General features: G+C 40.3%; 2 protein-coding genes and 1 long non-coding RNA gene across 13 annotated transcripts in view; all 3 read right to left on the bottom strand.

The window, feature by feature from the left end:
* KIF25 (kinesin family member 25) overlaps positions 1-8,549 on the bottom strand; it is a 101,382-nt gene extending 92,833 nt beyond the window's left edge. For all 4 annotated transcript variants that reach the window (XM_012525512.3, XM_023589059.2, XM_023589060.2 and 1 more), the window contains exon 1: positions 8,437-8,549. In XM_012525512.3, coding sequence (XP_012380966.1) covers positions 8,437-8,508 — 72 coding nt within the window. In that variant the 5' untranslated portion in view covers positions 8,509-8,549. The remainder of the gene's footprint in view (positions 1-8,436) is intronic.
* A 4,820-nt stretch (positions 8,550-13,369) lies between these two features.
* LOC139437806 (uncharacterized) lies at positions 13,370-17,903 on the bottom strand. Its single transcript, XR_011647720.1, has 2 exons — positions 16,722-17,903; positions 13,370-15,038 (listed from the first exon to the last, which is right to left on the bottom strand). It is a non-coding gene; the product is annotated as an uncharacterized lncRNA (long non-coding RNA).
* Positions 17,904-19,386: 1,483 nt separating this feature from the next.
* Positions 19,387-23,382, bottom strand: part of AFDN (afadin, adherens junction formation factor) — a 164,495-nt gene continuing 160,499 nt past the window's right edge. For all 8 annotated transcript variants that reach the window (XM_058289748.2, XM_058289763.2, XM_058289754.2 and 5 more), the window contains 2 exons: positions 23,215-23,299; positions 19,387-21,513 (listed from right to left, as the gene is read on the bottom strand). In XM_058289748.2, coding sequence (XP_058145731.1) covers positions 21,360-21,513; positions 23,215-23,299 — 239 coding nt within the window. In that variant the 3' untranslated portion in view covers positions 19,387-21,359. The remainder of the gene's footprint in view (positions 21,514-23,214; positions 23,300-23,382) is intronic.

The raw sequence follows: 23,382 nt of genomic DNA, 5'->3' as shown, positions 1-23,382 counted from the left end.
AAATAAGATTGCCACTTCATAGGACATTGAGTCCCTGCCCCCTTGTTGTTGGGCAGAGACTCACAGAAAAACTACACTGCAAAGAAGGGAGTTTGAAGTTTTTGAGCTGGAGCCCTGGAAGTATGCACATAGAGGAGTGGAGCCGGTGACCCCGGAGAGTATTGAGTCCTAGGGAGAGAGACAGCTGGTTGCCTGACAGTCTACAGTTGGCCTTGTGGAGAGAGCAGGGCAGCTGAGCCTGGAGAGGAACAAGCCCTGGGAAAAGAGGAATCCAGGAAGCCTGAACCCTGGCAGACATTGGCAGCCATCTTGCTCCAACATGTGGAAATAGACTTTGGTGAGGGAAGTAACTTAAGCTTTATGGCCTGATAACTGCAAGCTTCTACCCCAAATAAATACCCTTTAAATAAAAGCCAACAGATTTCCGGTATTTTGCATCAGCACCCCTTTGACTGACCAATATAGGTTCCCTTCATTTGTTCGCCCAGACCCAAGTTAGAATTCGCTGTCAGTTCTTTACTCCAATACAACTTGGTTCTCATCCATATACTCTGTGCTCTTTCTTTTCTTTTCTTTTCTTTTCAAAGAAATTGACTTTTATTTGAAAGGACACTATGTGCTCTTTCTTTTAATCAAACATATTATATTTCTATACGTTAAAGTCCCAACAGTACAATTATATATGTATTGTTTTACACAAATGCTTATTTTATCAGTTAAGAGAAGAAAAAAATATGTATTTTTTATTGTTTTTTTTATAAGTACATAATTACCTTTATTGGTACTCTTTGTACAATTGAGTTTCACGTGGGGTCACTTGTGTTCAACCCAAAGAACTTCTTTGAGTATTTCTTATAAGGCAGATCTGCAAGGAATGAAGTTTCCCAATTTTGTTTATCTGGAAATGTTTTATTTTGCCTGTTTTTGAAAGGTAATTTTGCAGGATACAAGATTCTTGTTTAATTTTTTTCCCAGTACTTTGAATATATCCATCTATTACCTGCTGATGTCCACTGTTTCTTATGAGCATCAGCTAACAATATCATTGGGGCAATCCTGTATGCAATGAATTTTTTTCTCATGCTGCTTTAAAGATTTTCTGTCTTTGACTTTCCACATTTTTACTATGATGTATGTGGGTTGGATATCTTTTTATTTATCCTATATGGAGTTCACTGAGCTTCTTGGCTATATAGATTCATGCTTTTCAGCAAATTCATTATTGAGCAAGTTTTGCTTTGGAATTTTTCCTGCTTCTTTCTCTCTCTTCTCCTTCTAGTACTCCCATTATTCATGTCAGTGTGCTTAAATGTTCTCTGAGGCTTTAATTTTCTTCATTCTATTTTCTGTCTTAGATTGCATAATCTCTACTGAACTATCTTCCAGTTCACTGATTCTTTCCCCTTCCAGTTCACAACTACTCTTGAACCCCTCTAAATTTTTTTCATTTCAGTTACTGTACTTTTTAACTTCAGAATTCCCATGTTTCTCTTATTAAAATTTTTATCTCTTTATTGATATTTTCTATTTGATGAGTCATCCTCCATTTCTTTTCTTCCATAGGCATGGTTCTCTATCATTCTTTGAACATATTTATAACAGCCGCTTTCAAGTCTTTGCCTGTTAAATCCAATATCCAGGCTCCATCACAGGCAGTTCCTGTTGCTTGCTTTTTTGCCTGCCTATAAGTCTCACTGTCCTGTTTTTGTTTTGTTTTTCTCAATTTTTTGTTGTTGTTACAAACTGGACATTTAGGTATCATAGCAACTTTAAATACTGATTACCTTCTCCCCTATGGCTTGTTTTTGTTGTTTGCTTGTTTATTTGTTTAGTGACTCTGCTGGACTATTTTAGTGAAGTCTATTTCCCCTTGTGCAGTGGAAACAGCCTTTGGTGTTACTCCTCAGAGGACAAAGCCTTGAGTATTAAGTGCACAATATCCTGGGTTCACAATGTTTTTTGGCTGGGCTTTCATTGTGGCTTTCTCTGACTTTTCTGTTCAGCTGCCTGCCTCATTTGGCATCACATCAACCTGTCAGGCTCCACTAATTACTATCTAATGGCTCTATTGTTTTTAACAATACCCTAGGGCATACATTTCTCTACAGTCTAGTCTAACAAAATTGGGGCAGGTGTAGTTTTTGAGACCCAGTCTTTGAGGTTTGTTCTGACCCCAGAAATATTTTTCTTAGCTGTCTTTCTCCACTTCTTTCTAATGAACTAGCTGGCTTATGCTTTAGCATGTTGCTTTTAATAAGAGGAGATATTGTTTTAGAGAGTTCCCTTAGGCTTGAAATTGCCCACAGTGCTTCAAATAAAGTCAAACTCTTTGGAGAGAGTTTCAGAGCTTTCTTTTCTTATGGATTGCTTTTCCTCCTGGAAAAAATCTCTGAGTTGCTCCTCTGGGAGTTGGATGGGTACTAGCCGCTAGTCTTTTCAGCTTGCCTTTCCTGGTGCAGAACCACTGCCCTATGCTGTAACTGGGGTGAGGGCAATCAGGACCCAGTATTCTCAGTCAGCCACACCTGGGATAGAGCTTTCATCCTCTGAAGGGGGGCTGAGCATAGACAAGAAACCCTGAGCTCTAGGCTGCATTCACCAGTTTAGGCTCTTTAACTTGGTGTTGGAGGGGATGAGAAATGCCAGCTGCTTGCCACTGTCGAAATATGGTAAACTTAGATTGGGATCTGAAGAGAAAAGGAGCCCTTCTTCTTGGCCACATCTTCCCTAAAAGTGATGCTTCCATCAAACTGAGCTGGGGTGGCAGGAAGGTGAGAGAGAGCCATAGACTTTGACTGTTCCTACTAAGTTTTGTTGTTGTTGTTTTTTTTTTCCATCATCATGGGACATTCATTGCATTTGGTGAATACATTTTAGCCTACTGAGTTTTTGGTGTTTTTTTCTGGGTTTCTGTGTGTGTTTCTCTCCTTTGCCACCCCCGTTGTCTGCTCTCCGTGTCCATTTTCTGTGTATTCCTGAGTCCACTTGCATTATCCAGCGGCACTGGGAAACTGCATCTCTTTTTTGTTGCGACATCTTGCTGCGTCAGCTCTCCGTGTGTGGTGCCACTTTTCGGTGGGCTGCACTTTTTCACACTGGGTGGCTCTCCTTGTGGGGCGCACTACTTGCGTGAGGGACTCCCCTATGCAAGGGCACCCCTTCATGACACGGCACTCCTTGTGTGCAGCAGCACTGTGTGTGTGGGCCAGGTCACAACACAGGTCCTGGGATCGAACCCTGGACCCTCCATATGGTAGACACTCTATCAGTTGAGCCATGTCTGCTTCCCAACCTACTGAATTTTAACAGATTCTCTTGAATAAATGTTTCTTCATTTGCTATATGCCCTTAGGAGAACTCCCTTAGGAGAACTTTCAAGAGACTTTAAATGGCTATTTTTTGTTTGGTTTATTTTAATAGTTTTCATCAGTGTTGCTTGTTTTCTTGAGAGTGGGCCCATGTAGCTTTTCACATTTCCATTCTAGAAATCTTGCCCTGTAATAACAACCTTTTAACTGGGCCCTCCATATCCATTCTTGCCTTCTTACCACTACTTTCTAAAAAGTGATATTGTCAAAATACGTATCTAATCACGTCTTCCTTTTTTTCTTAATCTCTTCAGTAAACATCCTCATTGCCCTCAAGATAAAAACATAATCCTTTACACCTCCTTCTTGGCCCTGGTGTGGCCTCTTTGTCTTCTCAGCCTCAAATGGGAATATTCTTACTGTGCTCTATTAATTTCTCTAATCATAAATCCCTTCCCACCATATATTCATTATTGAGGTTGCTCTTTCTTTGTGGGAAGTTCTTTCCTCAGTCTCACAACCTCCACTGCCAGCTAATAACTTCTCAGGAGAACTCAGCTCAAGTATTATTACACAGGGAAATATGCCTTGATGTACCTCTACTGTGTAGTATTTATCACAGTTTTCATATTTTTTCATTTTTCATGTTCTCCTATTTTACATTTATTTTGTGGTTTTTAAAAAATCTGTTTCCCTTATTCAAATGCTTCAAAAGTGCAGGAATTAGAAAGATTACATCTATTGTTGCTTACCATTATATTCCCAGCACTTAGCCAGGTTTGCAGTACACATTCAATAAAGTAGTGGGAAAAAACAACATTTAGAGTCAGAAATAACTTGATGAAATCCTGAATCCAACTTTTGTGTACTGTAAAACCTTAGGTAAGTCATTCAATCTCTTTGAGACCCAATTTTCTCATCTAAAAATGTAAATAATAACTTCAAGCCAAAGACATATTTATCAAGAGGCTAATGAATCTTAAGCATTAGGGCCCCTCACTTGGATAGGACCATTCCAAGACACTGGAAGGGATCTTATCTATATGTTTACATGATTATGTGTTTGTAAAATTTCAAGTGATATTTCACCCATAATTTCTTAAGACCACTATCTCTTTCTACTTTTTTTCCCCTCCATTGTACTTTCCTTTGGGTCAGATGGCATATTTGAGATCTGGCTACAGGTTAACAGGGATTTGAAGTGGATACAGTTAGCATGTGGTTAGTGGGATATTTAGTCACTTTGTGTACACTTAAATTATATAGTCATGGTGTAGGAATGGCTTCCAAGTGTATTTCTTCTACTACGGTGTCAAATCACCTGGGGACTTATAAGAAGGTGCAGGAATAAAGTTCCAATCGCAATATGAATGTATTTTAATGGATCCAAAGCCAGAAATATGACTGTAGAAGAGAAATAAGGTTTGAAATACACAAAACCAGACACCAGTGTGAGAAAAACTCCCCCAAACTTTACAACTCCTGTAGAATGAATCTCCATCAAAGCTTTCTCAAATTTGATATAATATTCCTAAAAGATCACATGACATTATCAGTAATAAGATGTGAAACTGAAACTTTTAAAAACAAATAAAAAATTTTAAAATCAACAACAGCTAGAATTCCATTATGGAAAATATTACAAAATAGTGTCATACCAACAAGATGTGATAAAAAATATGCAGTCAAAAAATACAGGAAAAAATACTAGATATATCAATCAATGAACAAAAATAGCAATGTTGGTGCTAGTTATTAGCTTTTTTATTCTCATTTTCTTTTTTTTTTTTCAGTCATTAGCTTTTTTTAAAAAAATTTATCCCCCCCCCACCTTGCAGCTTGCTTGCTGCCTGCTTTCTGTATCCATTCACTGTGCATTCTTCTGTGTCTGCTTGTCTCCCTTTGTGTCATCTTGCTGCATCAGCTCTCCGCAGGCCATCAGCTCTCTGCAGGCACAGCCCTGTCAGCTCTCCACAGGTGTAGGCCAGCTTGACTTCACAATGAGGCCCTGAGACATGAACTCAGGCCCTCCCATATGATAGACAGGAGCCCAACTGATTGAGTCACAGCTGCTTCCCAGTTACTAGCTTTTGAAAAGTTATTAATGTGTTACAATTTCTTTTCTCATTCTAAATATTCATTTACATACCAAATTTTATGTTCATACTTGTATTCCTCTTTTGTTAAGAGGGCCTTAAAATTGTAAAACTTGAGGCTCTACAAAATTTGTATTAATCCTGCCTTTAAGGTATTTTTGTGTATCAAATGAGGCAATCCTGTACCTTAGAACAAGGCCTGACACATAGTAGGCGTTCATTCATACATTCTAAGACTCCAAAGAGGCTGGCGATGATAAACATTTCTCATTTTCCCAAGTAGTTTCCTGTTTCTCTTCACTCCCCACCTTCAACCGAAGTGTGGGGAGAGGGGAGGGAGAAGGGGCATGGGCACGAATTCAGACTGTCCCCGCTAATGGCCTCCTCCAGTCGACAAAAATAAAAATTAAAAAATAAGAAAAATGACTAAATCAATTTTAATTTAGTGCCAACCTTGTAAATAGAGGGAGTTGGATTTCAAAGGTTGTCCCTTCACTCCCCAGGGCTTTTTCCTTGATTCCAAAAATCTGTCTGCCTGATAATCCATGAAGTTGCCTGAAAATTCTTCAACAAGGGACAAAAAATGTTTCCTTCCCTATCATAAAGCAAATATTAAAATCAGAATACCCACAGATGAAAATCACATATCACTATTTGCTTTGGTAGTGACAGGAGAGTGAATGAGAATGAGGAGGAGGCCACTGAACACATGAAAAAGTACAGATCTACTGCCTCCCCTGCCCCCACACCAAGAAGGAAGGCAAAGTAGAGCTTTCTCCTTTTGTTAGCTTTACCTAACACTGCCAGGTTTGCCTCTGTTATCTTCCACAAAAAAACATGCTCAAAACCCCTAGTCCTGTGAATGTGCATATATTTGTAAATACCATCTTTGAAAATGTTAAGATGAGGCCAAACTAGATGACAGTGCGTCTTTAATCTAGTGACTGGTGTCCATATTCAGGGGGAGAAGGGGGAGAGAGAAAGAGAGAGAGAGAGAAAGAGAGTGAGAGAGGGTCTTTAATCCAGTGACTGGTGTCCATATAAGCAGAGGAAACTTAGACACAGTCAGAAGAGAGACAAAGACAGAGAGAGACAGAAAGAGAGAGAGAGAACGCACAAGCCATGTGATAGAGGCAGACATTGATAAGTTAAGGCACAGTCCAAGGAACATCAGGGATTGCCAACCACCCACCAGAAGCTAGGAGAGAAGCATGGAACGGACTATCTCTTTCAGTGTCTTAGTTGGCCAAGGCTGCTGTGTTAAATATCACCCAATGGGTTGGCTTACACAACATAAACTTATTGTCTCACTGTTTTGGAGGCCAGAAAACTGTCACACGGCCACACTTTCTCTAAAAGCTGTAGCATTCTGGTGATGGCAGTCCCCTACCACTTGGCACTCATTCTTGCTTTGGCTGCTTCTGACTTTCATGTCCAATTTGGCCACCCTGATTCAATTTGGCTCCATCTAAACAGGACCTGTGAAAATCCTTGTCACAAATTGAGTCCTCCCTTTAACTAATCATAACATCTTCATAGGTCCTATTTACAAATGGGCTGACACCAACAGGAACGCTGATTAAGACTTGAGCATGTCTTTAATGGGGGGCACGATTCAATCCCCAACAAAGATGAAGCATCATCACGCTACCAACACCTTGATTTCTGACTTCTAGCCTCCAGGACCACGAGATAACAAATTTCTGTTATTTATGCCAACTAGTCCATGGTACTTTGTCACAGTAGCCTTGGTGAACTACAACAGCATTGTATCCGATGCATCCATAAATGAGCTGTATCTAGTGTCAGTCTGTGCTTTGTGATTAAACACTTGAAGATTAGTGGGTCCAAGTGTTTTTGAGCCAAAGGTAAAGTCTGCAAAGATGACAACTGACCTACTAAAATATGTATTTTGTAAAAAAAAAACAAAATTCCTTTTTAAAAAAATATGTTAACTTCATCAAAAACATTTTACTGAGGAACAGGATACTATCCATGTTGCGGGTTAATCATACTGAAGGAAGCTTTTATTATATGCAGGTATATTCTTAAGAGATACTATTAACTAACTTGTAACCCAAATCTTTTTTTTTTTTCCCTAGGCAGTTCTGGGGATCAAACCCAGGACCTCATACCTGGGAAGCAGGTGCTCAAAACACTTGGGTAACATCCACTCCCCCAAATCTTAATAGTAGGGTATTTCTGTAAAACCTTTCCATTTACATAGCATTTCTGAAGTAACTGAGTATATCAAATTAATGAAAGGCCATTATGTATATCAATTTAACACGAGAATCCGATTTTGAAGGCTGAAATTCGGAACAGAGGTTAAAGGGCAGCGCACTGGGCAGAAGGGGCGACGAGGGAAACTGGACAGGCAGAAGGCGAGTCCAAATGCTGAGGTTGGATGGCAAGAGAAAGGGGTTAGAGCTGCCGGGCAGCTGTGGGGCACAGGACGGAATCAACCATCTCAGCCCCCCCTCCTGTCATTCCACAGATTTTTGCTAAGGGCCGAGACAATGCCAGGGCACTGCGCTGGTCCTGCAGATAAAAGCAATGAACAAAGCAAAGTCCAAGCCTGCGTGAGGGCAGAGAAAGACACGTGAGGCCCCAGGCACTGCGGAGAAAACCAGAGGAGGGTCAAGGGCTCCAGGAGGGTCAAGGGCTCGGGGAGGGGAGCTTTCACCCAGGAAGGTGTCTTCTGTGCAGACCTGGGGAAGGCGCGGGAGGGACCGTGGGGTCGCTGGGGGATGCGGGGCGGGGGAGCATGCTAAGCCCGCAGCCCCCCAGAGCAACCCCAGTTGGCGGAGTCACAGCGGGGGTCGGCCTGGACCGCGTGGGCTTGGAGGAGACGGTTAAAACTGAGAGAAACCCACCACACACTCCAGCCCGCCACCCGCGAGGCCTCCCGCCGGCCAAGGGCTTAGAGAAGGGGCCGGGGACGTCCAGGCCACCGTGACCACCACAGGGCGCAGCCGGCGGGGTCGCCGGGGCTCCCCAGCTCGCAGGACAGGGGGTTGTCTCGGACTCACTCGCACTTGGCGCTGCAGCTGCTGGACCCGCTGGTCCGACACGAAGCTCCATTTTCCCGCCCGGGCGCGCATGGCGGCCGAGGCCCTGCGCTGCGCGGCCTCCGAGCTGGGCCCCACGGAGACTGCGCCTGCGCGGCAGGGCCAGGGGGCGGGGCGGGGCTACGCGGCTGCGCGGGGGGAGCCGAGTGCGCAGGCGTGGGCAGGAGCGGCGCTCCGGCCACCGCTGGAAGTTTGTACACTGATGGCCTCTAACCCCGAGATTAGGCTCGAGAGTGTGATTTGGTGGAAAGGTGAGCAGGTAAGTGCAGCAAAATGGCCCTCTGCATAGGGCGTGGCCTGGAGAAGACCCCTTGTGGAGAGTGGATTGTCTATATGACAAACAGTTGACCTGCAGGATTTTCCAAGAAAAGGGAACTCGCCCTACAGGGTCGCCCTTAGGCCACACCTCCTGATTAAAGTAGTTTGTGCCTCAGAGAGGGTATTTTAGAATGGACAAGCATACTACAAGAATCAGTGTCTGCCTGCCTTTCACTTTGTAGTAACCCCCCACCCCCACCCCCACACGTAGATAGAAACCTAACATCAGCCAATGGGAACATTTCCTCACTTCCCAGTTCACCCTCTAGGAGCTTCCCCTTGACTCCCTGGTGGACTGTCCTTCTCTCTGAATGGGATTCTGCTCTTGTCATCAATCACCCAATAAAGCTGGGAGATCCTAAATGGCTGAAAAGTTTTTCTCTTATCCTTGCTTTCTTATCATTTTTTTAATTAGCTCTGTTTCCTGAAGCCCTCCACTTCACCGCATGCTACTCCAGCTATCTTCTGTAAAAGGTGGCAGTCATACGACCATATAGGGATTTAATGAAATTAAGGAAGAAATGATGTGGCAATGTAACAACAGCTACTATGAGCTGAACATCTAAAAAATTAGGATCTCCAAACCCACAACTCTGAGGTCAGGGTCATTAACCCTCATAAAAGGCCAGGTGCTTGATGCTGAAGAGGATGACTTGACGAGAGATTAAGTGACGTGCCCTGGGTAAGACAGCTAGCAAGTGGTAGAAACCCAGGCAGCCCGAGCCTGTTCTGTGGCCCTAACCAGGCCCTGCCTTCTGGTGACCAGGCAGCCTCACCAGGTAAGCCTGTGAGCTTGGGAGGGCCCAGGCTAGAGCCTCTGGTCTCAGTCTCTGTAAGGAAGGGACGCGTACATCCCTGGGTTGAGTCATCAGACTTGCTGGAGATGGCTGACTTGTGTCCTAGGGCTACCAACACAAAGAACCGCACACTAGGTGGCTGAAAACAGCCGAAATGTGTTCTCTCAGTTCTGGAGGCTGAAAGTCCAAACTCAAGGCATCCGCAGAGCCATGCTTCCTCTGAAACCTGCAGGGGAGAATCTTGTCCAGCTTCTCATGGTTTGCCAGCCATCCTAGGTCTGACTCTTTCTCTTTTGGTCTTATAAAGGACACAAATCAGATAGGATTAGGGACCCACCCAACTCCAGTGTGACCTCATTTTAAATGAATTCCATCTGCAGTGACCCTATTTCTAAATCAGGTCACATTCACAGGGATGGCAAATTTTTGTGAACTTTGTAGGGTACTGACTATCTTTATTCAACTGTGTATTCACAGGACCTAGCACAAACTCTGGCACATATTAGATTAACACCAAATGTGTGTCATCATAATAAATGAATGAATGATGATAAATTTCTTCCTTGGTTTTTTTTTTTTTAAAGATTTATTTCTTTCTCTCCCCCCCCCCACCCTGTTTGTCTGTTCTCTGTGTCTATTTGCTGTGTCTTCTTTCTTTGTCCGCTTCTGTTGTTGTCAGTGGTACGTGAATCTGTGTTTCTTTTTGTTGCGTCACCTTGTTGTGTCATTTCTCCGTGTGTGCGGTGCCATTCCAGGGCAGGCTGCACTTTCTTTCACACTGGGTGGCTCTCCTTACAGGGCACACTCCTTGCGCGTGGGGCTCCCTTATGCAGGGGACACCCCTGCGTGGAAGGACACTCCTTGCGCACATCAGCACTGCGCATGGGCCAGCTCCACACGGGTCAAGGAGGCCTGGGGTTTGAACCACGGACCTCCCATGTGGTAGACGGATGCCCTAACCACTGGACCAAGTCCGTTTCCCTCTTCCTTGGTTTTTTAATCATACCACAAATATCAAGCGTATACCCAAAACAAATGAAAAGTAAAAAAACAAAAAACAGAAAAAAGACAAAAAAAAAAAGAAAAAAGGAAAAAAATATGTAATAAAATAATACAAAAAAGAAAAATAAACAATAAACAGACAAAACAAAAATAAAAAAATCAAGTATACTAAACTGACGATGTGTTTTGCTGTTATTAGTTTTAACCAGTTAGTTTCTAGAAGTATGTGCATTTAAGAAAGGACAGTTTCTGTGTGCTGTTTATTTCATAAAAGGCCATTCATTAATTCTATGGTCCTGTATGAGGTAGGTACGAAGCTAGATTGGAAGACTATTTTCTAAATATTGTGGGTGTTCCATATTCCAGAAAAATTAGAAGCCTCATTGGGTGCCAGTATCTAATAATTTTTTTCTTTTAATTATTTAAAGCTCCCAAATGAAATGCCTTCCTTTCTCATATGAAGATTTTATCTGAGTACAGGGTATCTTTATGGAACTGTTATCAGTCAGGATTCTCTAGGGAAACAGAACTGACAGGAGATATCTGTAAATAGAATGAGATTTTATAAAATCTCTCATGTGACTTTGGGGATGCAGAAGTCCAAATTTTGAAGGGCAGGCTGCAGGAAGGTCCTCAGTGAATTCACCAGGAGACGCTGGCTGTCTGAAGTAGAGATGGGGATTCTCTCTCTGAATGCTGAAATCACTTCCCCTTTTAAGGCCTTGAACTGATTGGATGAGATATCACTCATTGCTCAGGGCAATGTGCTCAGGTGATTGTAGATGTCATCAGCCATCTACGCAACCAACTACCTGATGACCAAAGTCCAGGAAACACCCTTGTATTACGATTAGCCCAGTGCTTGCTTGACCAAAAAACTGGACACCACTACCTGGCCGAGTTGACATACTAGCCTAACCATCATAGGAACCCAAAGGGCCAGTTGACAAAAATGCCTAAAAAAAAAAAAAAAAAAGTAAAAAGAGCTGCTGTTTCAAGGTGGCAGAAGTAAGTACATACTTTTGCTTTTTTCCCCCAAAACACACTGATGTGGTAAGAAATAGAAAAGGGAACAAACTCATGAAAAGGAAGGGAGGCAAGGTGGTGTCTTTGGCAGATCCCTGGAGATGGGAAGGAGAACTCAAGGAATGTCCTTAAAAGACACGCAGCCTCTGGGCCCAAGGTGGCAGTCGGTGCAGGAGTCCATCCTCCCAGAGAACCCCTCCCAGTGGGCAGAGACCGGGAGTCGATGACTCGAAGCCTGCCTGCAGTGCTGCTCGTCACCCTTCCTCCTTCGCCTCTGGCACTTCCCCACCCTCAGACCCCAGAGCAATAGTGCCGAGAAAGATGGGAGTAATAGTATTTCATCTTACACAAGAGTCAAGAGATACTGTGCAAGGATGAAGAGACTTAAAGACACATAAACACGGGGAAAAGAGCACCATCTCTAGTCTCCCTTTCTCACGTGCCAACTGAATCATCCCCCCGGCATATGAAACAGGCACTAACGCATCCATTCTTTACAAAGATCCTCCCTTGCTCCCACATCCTTTGCCAGCTATTGTGTCATATTTTTCCTGCTCCTCTTTACAGCATACCCCCCCCCCCCAAGAATTGTCAGTACTTGCTATCTGCAATTCCCCTAGTCTGTGAATCATATCCAATCAGATTTCCCCCTCAGCTCCTCCAGCTGTTAAGGTCACAGATTCTCTCCCAATTGCTAACTCTAATAATTCACTTCTCTTGGCTTATCAACATTTCCAGTTGATTTCTCTCCTTCCTGAAGCACGGAGCTAGGAGGAAAACCAGAGAAGATGGGTCCCCTAAAATTCGCTTAAAAATGTTTTGGGTGTCTTCTCTTTTCCCCCAGGATGCCCACCTCCCCATGCCCCCATCATAGCACACCAGGGCTAAGTCCTCAGACCCTTTCTTTTCTCTGTTTATGCTCACTCCCGAGGTGATCTAAATCAGTCTCAAGTCTCATGGTTTTAAATACCATCTATACCAACAGCTTTCAAATTTGAGTCTCCCTTGAATTCCAGACCTAATTACCCAAATGCCTATCATGTCTAAGTGATGTTTAAGGTGACAAACTTGTTCAAAACTAGTTGCTCCCAGACTCCTTTGTATCTCAGTCAATAGCAACACTATTCCTCAGCTCAAAACCTTGGAATCCTCGATTCTTCTCTCCCATCCCTCATCCAATCTCTCAACAAAGTCTAGAAGATTCAAGTAGAAACAGCAAAAATAAAACACAAAAAAAACCCTTTTCATTATTCATCACTATCAAACCATCTTCACCTGTATACTGTAAATAAACTCAAGCCTCATCTTTCATAGTATGATAACCAGTAGAGACTAAGTTCGATAAATCAAAAATAATAAGTAGATAATTGAGTTAGGGAGGTTTGACATCAGCAAATGTAGTGGAATATGAGGCAAAAGGATTCCTTCTGCACACTTGCTGGGCTGTACAGCCCATTCTCGAACATCTTTCTGGTACTACTTAGTGAAATGAAGTGTGCATTCACCAGACACAGCAATTCTATTCCTGGCAGTTCTCCCATGGGTGCCTGTGGGGATTCTTTCACGACCGCATTGGCTATAGTAGTAGGGTGTTGCAGGCAACCTAGCAGTCTGTCACCAGGGGATGCACAGTAATGTGTGGGTAATACCTGGAAGGTTACACAGCAGGTAGACAATGGACTAGAAGAACACACACACACAGCAAGAGATCAGTTAGGGTGTTAAGTGAAATAAGAAACAGACAAGATCTATATGGCCCAGTATCATTTATGTAGCTTAAAACCACATTTACACACAAAACAACACTATATAAGGGTACATCCATATTCAAGACCAGATATCAAACACATTAGAGTGGGGTCCATTTGGAGGAGGGAATCGAGTGAGAACTGGAGATGAAGGGTGAAAAAATAAAAAAAACAGAAGGCCTTAGGCCTTGCTGGAGACACTGCATGAACAAATGACAGTTAATGTGCCATGAGCTGAGGAGTATCTTGTGCATTTTATATCCAAAGATGAAAATAAATATTTGCTTTTTCTTTTAGGTAGGACTGAGGATGGGGAACAATGGCAAAGGAAACTGTTGCTTTGTTCATAAGCCTTCTGTACCATTGCTTTTTTTCCTTTAATTACAACTTGCATTTCTTAAACAACATACAAAAGCAGAAATTTGCCATGTAGAACATGGTCAACATTTTTTAACAAAAATATGATGGCCAGGAAAGTTAGAAATGAAATTTGACCTGTTATGAGGATTTTTGTGTGTTTCTAGAAAGTTTACAATGGACTAGAATTGGTTTTTTTTCAAACTGGGGTCCAAGTATACCTGATGGCCAGTTTGCAACTTACTAAAATTCTAAAAGGTATAGGGACTGAATCAGGGGTTCTTGCAGAAGGTAGTCATTCATTCACGCAACAAAAATATTGACCCATTTATGTAAAAGGCTTTAGAGACTATTGAGATTAGTAAAACGTAGCCCTCATTCACAGGGAGTATATAATCCAGTGAAGAAGACAGGGCATGCACATTTTAATCAAGACTGCATGCAATTAGCGCAGAGATATAAAACCCATGACAGCTGCAATCCCTCAGTCCGCTGAAATCTTGAGAGTAGCCTGAATTCCCATTCCACGCACTAAGAAGTCTAAGACTTCCATAGTTATAGTCACCTGTCTCTGGAGTTCTATTACTTCACAGATTTTATAGCATGTGAGGGAGTGGTGTCTTCTCTAGTAACATCTACATGCAATGCTTGCACAAAATATTCACAGGCTTTACTGAGAAGCTAGGTGTCACAGGGTGGAGAGAGTGTCTTATCACCCATTGCACAGCAAAAGATTCTAAATCATTTTGGCCACCTCACCTGCTCTGCTTCTCTGGCACCGTCTTTCACGCAGTGCCCAGTCTCACATATACACCTTTATTTGTCCCTTCTCTCTCTTTCATCCACTGCATCCTATCTAAAGAATAATGAATTTGGGGGGAAAAAAAATTAAAAAATTAAAAAACTAATAATGAATTTGGGAGCGGATGTGGCTCAAGCGGTTGAGCACCTGCTATCCCCATGGAAGGTCCCAGGTTCACTTCCCAGTGCCTCCTAAAAGCAAAAAACAAAAACAAACAATAAGCACACAAATGAGAAAACCAACTCAGGGAAGCCTATGTGGCCTAGGGGTTGAGCAACAGTTTCTCACATAAAAGGCCTTGGGTTCAATCCCCGGCAACAAATCCTGGTGCCAGCCAATAAATAACTTTCCCTCCCTTTTAATGGGTTTAAGCATTATAAGGAATCACTGGCAGGTGAGGGGTGGAGGGATGGTTCTGGAAAATCTCCATATTGGCAGTAGTTTCTGAAATTGAGTTTCAAGTGATGGCTGGGATTTTGACACAGCAGTATTCCAAGAGTAATTTTATTCTTCCTAGAGAAAGTGATATAAACATATGTACAAATTTTAAATGAATTCACCTTGATAAGTATCAGTAATTAAGTCATAAAATTTATATTAATTTCTGGTAAATAAATTATAATTTGTTTTTCATGTTTTAAGAACTTCAAATATATATGCCAGAAGTTGCCATATAAACTAATTATGCTATGGCCATTAGCTGATGTTTATTTAGAGTTCACATGTGCAACTCAGAAGTCTGATGTCAGGTAATAAGAAAAAAAAAAGCACAGGGCTGGAGGCCAGGGATCGAGATTGGTTCCACCTTCCTAGTAACTTGGATTGTGGGCAAAATATTGGGCCCAGACCAGCCACTGGTCAACAGATGCTGAGTTAATCTGACCTCTTGCCATCCTTGTCCAAAAGGGAACACTGCTTGCCCTCTTATATAAGCAAAAGTTGGATTCAGGATAAAATGATAAAACAAATGTAAAAGGCCCTTTGAAATTTGATAATAACTAATTAACACCAGTGACTAGAATGATTATCCATATTTTACTGCTTACAATTTAAATTGGTCTCTACTGTGTTCAGCCACATCCACTCACTGCTGTAGAGAATTGCGCTTTTCAATACAAGAGTCAGTGGCCCCAGGTGGCCGCAGAACGCTCGCCTTGTGGCTGGCACAAATTGTAATGCACTGTAAGTGTAAAATACGCACTGGATTTGAAGATTGTGTAAGGAAAAAAAGAAAAATTTCTTAGAAATATATATTTGTATTGACTATATGCTGATATGAAAATATATTGGATATACTGGGTAAAATAAAACTATTAATTTCACCTGTTTCTACTTTTTTAAATGCAGCTGCTAAAAAAGTTAAAATATCGTATGTGACTTACAATTCAACTTTTATTGGATAGAACTAATCTAGGTCATCTCCTTTATTATAAGGATGTAGAAACAGGTTCAGAGATTGACAGCTCAATAGTGGCAGACACTCATTTTATGGCACAGATTACAGTGTGTTTCCTAATAAGCCATGTTCTTATTGCTTTCTTGTATAGGTTCCAAATGTATTTATTTATGCAGCAAATATGTATTACATACCAGACACTGTGCTAGGAGCCAAGGCTTCAAAGATGAGGGAAAAAAATACTTGACCTCTGCTACCACTAGCAAAAATATGTAATATGATTGAGAATAAAAAGATTAATCCACATTAATCAGCAATATAGAATGCCATTTTCCAGGCACTGGCCAGAAGGGGTAATATAGAATGCCATTTTCCAGGCACTGGCCAGAAGGGGTAAACTCAAATGATCCATCATCCATTTCCCATCCAGACCCTAGCTGAGGTGTTATATATGTACATCTACTGTGAGACAATAAGAAGGGTCTGTCTACATTTTGGATGGACTATACGTGTGTGAATGAAAGTGTTTAATAATAAAAAAAATTCGTTTTAAAGAAGGCTCTGTATATGCACTGTTATTTGGGCCCCACAAATATTGCCTTTACTGAATAAAGGACTTTGTCAGTGTTACCTATGTTAAGTACCACATGAGAAAATATCAGGACTTAACATTAGGAAAAACTTTCTCCTCTAAGGCACTTGTATGCTTCCTCCTGTTTTGATATGTAACAGTGATTATTTGATGGGGGAGGGCAGGATAGGATGCTTAGAGCCACAAACTTTAATCATAGTAAAGTTACCTTATATGGTTCTACCATTTGCATTCTCCTCTTCCCTAGATCTTGATTTGTTTGTTTATATTCCAATTTCTTCCCCTCTCCCTCATAGGGGACATGAATTATTTTTGAGAGATGTCAGAAATGAACTACTTAGAGTGAAACAGGTTGAATGCAGCATACAGTCTTCTTTGAATCACCTTAAAAACATCAACCAACTTGAAAGAATGAACAACATAAGTTACCAAAAGGGGAGAAAAGTTCATTTAAATAACTCAAACTCTTCATCTTCAATGATTTAGAAGATTTTGGACAGTTTACCATGTCTGTTAGTAATTTTCAAGTATTCAGGTAATGATACACTTAAAAACTAGAAATGAAGACAACAAAGAAGCCCGCAAACTCCCTAGCTATAAATACTGAGACACCATTTTAATTTGGATTGCTTCACCTTCCTTTTCTTGTATATGTTGTTTATGTCATATTACAGGATTTTCCCCAACTAAGATAAGCTGTTTCTATGTTTTGGAGCCTGTTGCCACGGCAAAGAAAAATGGAGGCGGAACATTTTTCAAGTTGTACAATTAACCTAGTGTTTCCCAGGCCTGCCTCTTTCTCTTTTTTTTTTAAAGATTACTTAATGTTTTATATTATTTAAAAAAACTCTTAAGCTGAAGTTGGAACGATCTTCACCAATTCAACAAGAATCAGGACATTTATGCCCATAAAAGAATAAAACTGCCCCACTAGAATTATGCTCCATGTGGGCAGGGATTGTGGCTACTCTGGTAGACTTGATAACCACTGTATCCTGAGGACCTGGCACGTAGTAGATGCTCTACAATACCTGTTGAATAAGTGATGCAAGAAATTAGCTTTTACATCCCAAACTGAGGTCTAATACTTATCTTTTGAGATTATGGGGCTTTTTGGATAAACTGAATGAATAATAGAATGAAAACCCTGTCACATTTTGCATATATTTTCCCTTTTGCAAGTCATGCCACTTAGGTTTTACTGAGGCTTATTACCTTAAATTATTTAAAGTCAATCTTTGAAATCAGTTTCCATGCAATAAAGAAGAGAGGAAACCACTGTCTAAGGGTAGACATCATAGAACTGCTGAAGGCTTTGCTGCTTATTTTATTCTGCCCGGAAGACAACTGTAGGTTACAATCATTATTTCCATTAATAAGAACAGAAACAAGGCTCTTGAGGTGAAATCAAAGCAAAATTAATACTGACAGTATTTTATTTTTGTTTTCCCAAACTTCAAAGTACCTTCCTGGGCATTAAAGAACACTGGAAGTGAGTACTATAGTTCCATTGTTTAAGGGGAGAGGTAGGCCATGAAGAGAAAGGTAGGGGAAAACAAACTATAAATAGTTGTAAGGCCGAGAAGCAGCAAATCTGAGAAGTTGAGCAGAATCATGTTCGTAGTTTACACATTGTGAAACATGTACACTTTACACTGTATCTCCACAAGTATATACAATCCTAAAATACCCTACTTCCTTCATGAAAAGCCCTTCCTTAAATTCTGCCTTATAATGGTATGTTACTTCTTCATATCTTTCCTTGCAATCACAAAGCAAAACAAAATGCACCAAAACCTCAAACTTGGTCATGTCATTTAGCCAATCTGTGCTCCTTTATTCATCTTTCAGAACACTAGAGAAACAACTGAGTTTGTTTTTAGGATTAAATAAATGTGGCCTAGACAGGATTTTTAAAGTACTGCTTCCATAATTTGTTAAGCTGCCTTTTTTTCTGTTATCTTACTTTTTCAAGTTGAAATAAAATTTAAAACAAAAACAAAACACAAAAAACTCCAACTATTTATTGGCTAGCTGCCAAACCAGGGTATGGGCCATGTGAGCTATGGCCAAAAAGGTTTGACTCAAAAAGCTGATTGGCTTTTAATATACTTTTTCAGGAATTTGAAATAGAAACATGGGATGGACAGAAGCTAAAGGTGACAGGTAAGCCATAAAGAGAAAGGTATGGAAAAACAAACTATAAATATGCAAAGGCATATTTAAATATGCCTTTATACATATATAAATATGCAAGGCCAAGAAGAAGCAAATCTGAGAAGCTGAGCTGATTCATGTTCTTGTTGAAACACTGGAATGTCAACTTCACTGCTAATGTCCCTAGAGCTTAAAATTCAGAACTATCCTTCAGTCCAGTCTGCACAAAGCCTGGTCCTATTGCAGGTCCAAGCCTTAGATCACCATGAACTACCATTTTCCTTATCATTTTCCTTACATAATTTTATAATCAAACAACCCTCTTTAATTAGCTACCTTGAATGGGTTTTTGTAATCAAATAAATCTACTGTGTGTTTAAGAACTTCAAAGAGGTAAAGACAGGAACAGTGTAAATGACAAATAGTCTAAATGATCATTTGGTGCTGCTGATGTACGAAAGAGAGAAATACGAAGGCCTGTGGGGAATGATAGTGTAAGACCAAGGTGAAACAATTACCAGCAAATTTCAGTTTGCTATTGGATCGGGACAAAGAACATCTCCCCACAATTTGAGAATATTGCCTGATACATAAATGATATTCAATAAATTTTATGTTTAATGAATGAATGGAGAGATGGAAGAAGACAGGGAGGGGGGAAGGCTGATAGTACAAATTCAAACTTTGCAGCATTATTAAAATAATAGCAAATACACTTAAATACATACAAAGTTTATTAAAAATAGGTTGCAACTGAAATACAGTAGAAATGGAAAACTACAGCAGTTTTGATGTTTTTTCCATATTAATGCACAGTTATGAAAAGCACTTTTACACATATTCACATTTGATCTAATCATCCAAGGATGGCCAAATCCACTTGTTTACAGGTTTTATAGCCAGACATACAAATATCCTTGTATGCAGATATTTACAAATACTTGCATGTACTTATGTGTATTTGTTTTTCTTATATATTAACAGAATAGTAATTCATACGCACTTTTTCTCTTTCAAGAAAGTGTGGATTTAGTCACCATAAGGCTGCCAGTGTTCTCAAGATATTTGGGAGAAGCTTGCTTTTCCTAGCACTTCCACAGCAAGTATGCACATCCTTCATGAACACTTAGAACCATTTTATTCTCTTACTTAAACAAGGGAAACAGTAAATGCACACTGTCAAATAAGAACCCTGATATACATAAAAAAATATTTATACTTGCATTTTAATTATTTATCATACAACTCTTATTAAAAGTCATTTCTAAGGCAGTGAAAGCCTCTATCTTTTCTATTTGAAAGTGTGCAGGTTTTCCTAACATATATATTTGTAAGAGAACAATATGGTACAGGAAAAATCATCTGAACCCTACATCAGGGCTTTGTCAAATAGAAAATTTACTAAGAATCACAATGTAATTTACCATTTTAACATCACACATTCTGTAAAACAAACTGAGGTTCTTCCCCCAATATCAGCCATATATCTTTAGCTGAAGAAATGACAGTGGAAACTAACAAATTAAAATTAAATAAGTCTATTATGGTGTGAAAAATAGCTTGAACTGCCATGTGTTATTCCTAAAATATTTTAAATTACTGGTGCCATATGTAATTGAACACTTTTCTCTTCCCTGAAAAGTATACTTACGTAAATGTATTTCTTTTTCAAATTTAAAAATTCTGAGGAACAGTTTTGCTCAAGTCACCTATTAATTTTCCATTCTTCTCAGATATTTCCATTCCTGTTCACATGGATAACACTGTTCAACTAGCAATACCCTTTTTACTAGATGCCCTGGAATATTTGAAATAGCTAACTTTATAACATGACTACATCTTCAAAATCATCAGTGATTTATTGGTATAACTATAATTTGGTGTTTATAAACATAAAATCCACCCCCCCCCAGTTTAAATTCTCAAAATTTTCATCTTTGAAAGTTTTTTTTTTTAAATCAAATATTTAGAATTGATCGGGAAGGTATGTACTCATAAGGAACGATATGGGACAAAGTCTCAGATGTGTTTTCATCATTCTTAAAGGAAGCTTAAGTCTAAACTGCCTCATTACTGCAGAAAGGAATACGACTAGAAAGAATATCCAATGTTAACTATATCCTAAACACATAAATAGACACTATTAGATAACATACTAGCAGCATGTCTTCAATGTTCTCTCTCCTGGGAGATAAAACCTGGCTCTCCTATAAAGTAGTTTATGGTTGCCACTAAATAGTGCATACAACAGTCTGGGTGGTTCAAGCTATTCTCTCACAGTGAAAATAAAGTTTTTGAAAAAGAACAGAAATAGAACCTCTTTATGCTCCTTGGTGAATTATGGAGGGGAGGTAGGGGAGAAGAAACATCTCATTATCTTCTATTGCCCCTTATTCTGTTCCCTTTTGAACTCAGATTCCAAAAAAGAAACTAACAAAAAAAGTTATCTTCATATGAGTCAGATAATTTAAAAATCAGAGTGTTTAAATTGTATAAATGACAATCTCTTGGTAAAGTAAAGTAAAATTTCTTAGAAGTGTAACATCTCTAAATCTCAACCATTTTAAAAAAGAGAAACTGTAAATCATTTAAAAATATAACCTCCCCCTTTCCTCTTTCAAGCTGATTCCTACCAATTCACATCTAAGAGGACTTTTGGAAAAATAAAAGGTGCTTTTTCCTTTTTTATTCATTTTGTGTTCAGTTCGTTTTCCAGTTCTGTTAATTTACGAGAAGCTTTTACTTTATTGGACACATCTTGACCTTGTGAAAAAAGACGCTGGCGCTCTTTGAATGTCAAATTTTCAGGGGCTCCAGACATTCCCAGTAAATCTGCATCTTGGCTGCATGAGAGGGAAATGTAAAATATTATAATCAAAATGGAAATAACTTATCAATAATTAGATAACTTTGCATAATAGGTAGCAATTAAGTAAAAGTTTCAGTAAGAGAGAGAATCATTCTCTGTTAAATTTTACCATAACCTTCCCTATAATTAAAATGATCGGGGCTGTATTTAAACCTTTGTAGGAAAAAAAGAGCAGGAATGTTCTTCTTATTAAAATGTTACCTTCTTTCAGTCATACTCAATTCTTGAAAAGTTAACAATTTTTAACAAGAAAATAACTCCTTCCACTTATACAACTTTATAAAGAAAGGGGTGTGGTTTTAAAAGACACCATTTTAGGGAACGGACTTTGGCCCAGTGGTTAGGGCGTCCGTCTACCATATGGGAGGTCCGCGGTTCAAACCCCGGGCCTCCTTGACCTGTGTGGAGCTGGCCACGTGCAGTGCTGATGCGCGCAAGGAGTGCCGTGCCACGCAAGGGTGTCCCCCGCGTGGGGGAGCCCCACGCGCAAGGAGTGCGCCCGTGAGGAAAGCCGCCCAGCGTGAAAAGAAAGTGCAGCCTGCCCAGGAATGGCGCCGCCCACACTTCCCGTGCCGCTGATGACAACAGAAGCGGACAAAGAAACAAGACGCAGCGAATGGACACCAAGAACAGACAACCAGGGGAGGGGGGGAAATTAAACAAATAAATAAATCTTTAAAAAAAATAAAAAAAAAATAAAAGACACCATTTTAATAAATCCTATATGTACGTGAGCCATAAATATACATAATTTAATATGTATAAGAGTGATACTGGGAAGTGGACTTGGCCCAGTGGTTAGGGCGTCCGTCTACCACATGGGAGGTCCAAGGTTCAAACCCCGGGCCTCCTTGACCCATGTGGAGCTGGCCTATGCGCGGTGCTGATGAGCACAAGGAGTGCTATGCCACGCAGGGGTGTCCCCCGCGTAGGGTAGCCCCACGCGCAAGGAGTGTGCCCCATAAGGAGAGCCACCCAGCGCGAAAGAAAGTGCAGCCTGCCTAAGAATGGCGCCGCCCACACGGAGAGGTGACACAACAAGATGATGCAACAAAAAGAAACACAGATTCCTGTGACGCTGACAACAACACAAGCGGACAAAGAAGACGACGCAGCAAATGGACACAGAGAACAGACAACCGCGGCAGGGGGGAAGGAGAGAGACATAAATTAAATAAATCTTAAAAAAAAAAAAAAGAGTGATACTAAAGATTTTCCTGATTCATTCACCTTCAATGCTTTAAGAACTGTTTGGGCAAGAGCATTTCTAAATAAAACCTAGGTGACAGTCAGTGAAGACATGCACTCTATTTATATTTTGTATACCATTATGGTTAGCATGTAGTCTAGGAAGACATTTGAATATTGCCCTAAAATGCTTAACCTTCTGTGGTGGAAGGAAATGGCAGCGTAACCCACTGCCTCTAAAGTTCTAACCGGAAAGCCTATTATTTCAGAAAGCCTGAAAACCTATATCCCTGTCTGAAATAGAACTTTTATTAACACAAAATGCTTGTGTTATGCTTGACAATTACTGTACGCTGGGAAACATCTAAGTATGATGAAGTCCCTGAAATTTCAATCAGCTATCTTGAGTCTCATACAAAATGACATGAGGAATGGAAAAGGAATCAAATACAACACAGAGATACTAGTGAAGCAGAACTGTAAATACCTTTTAGATCGTTTCTCTTTTGGATCTCGATAAACATCATGGGCTCCAATAACTGTTCCAGTGGATCCCATATAAGAGTTTGGTCCTTTTCCATAAAAGAAAACGTAAAAGTTAATATACTTGCATTATTTCCAAAACTTTACTCATGATAAAGATGCAGTGCCCAAA

This window comes from Dasypus novemcinctus, chromosome 28, assembly GCF_030445035.2.
Source record: "Dasypus novemcinctus isolate mDasNov1 chromosome 28, mDasNov1.1.hap2, whole genome shotgun sequence".
Lineage (NCBI taxonomy): Eukaryota > Metazoa > Chordata > Mammalia > Cingulata > Dasypodidae > Dasypus > Dasypus novemcinctus.
This window is presented reverse-complemented; position numbering and strand designations above follow the sequence as displayed.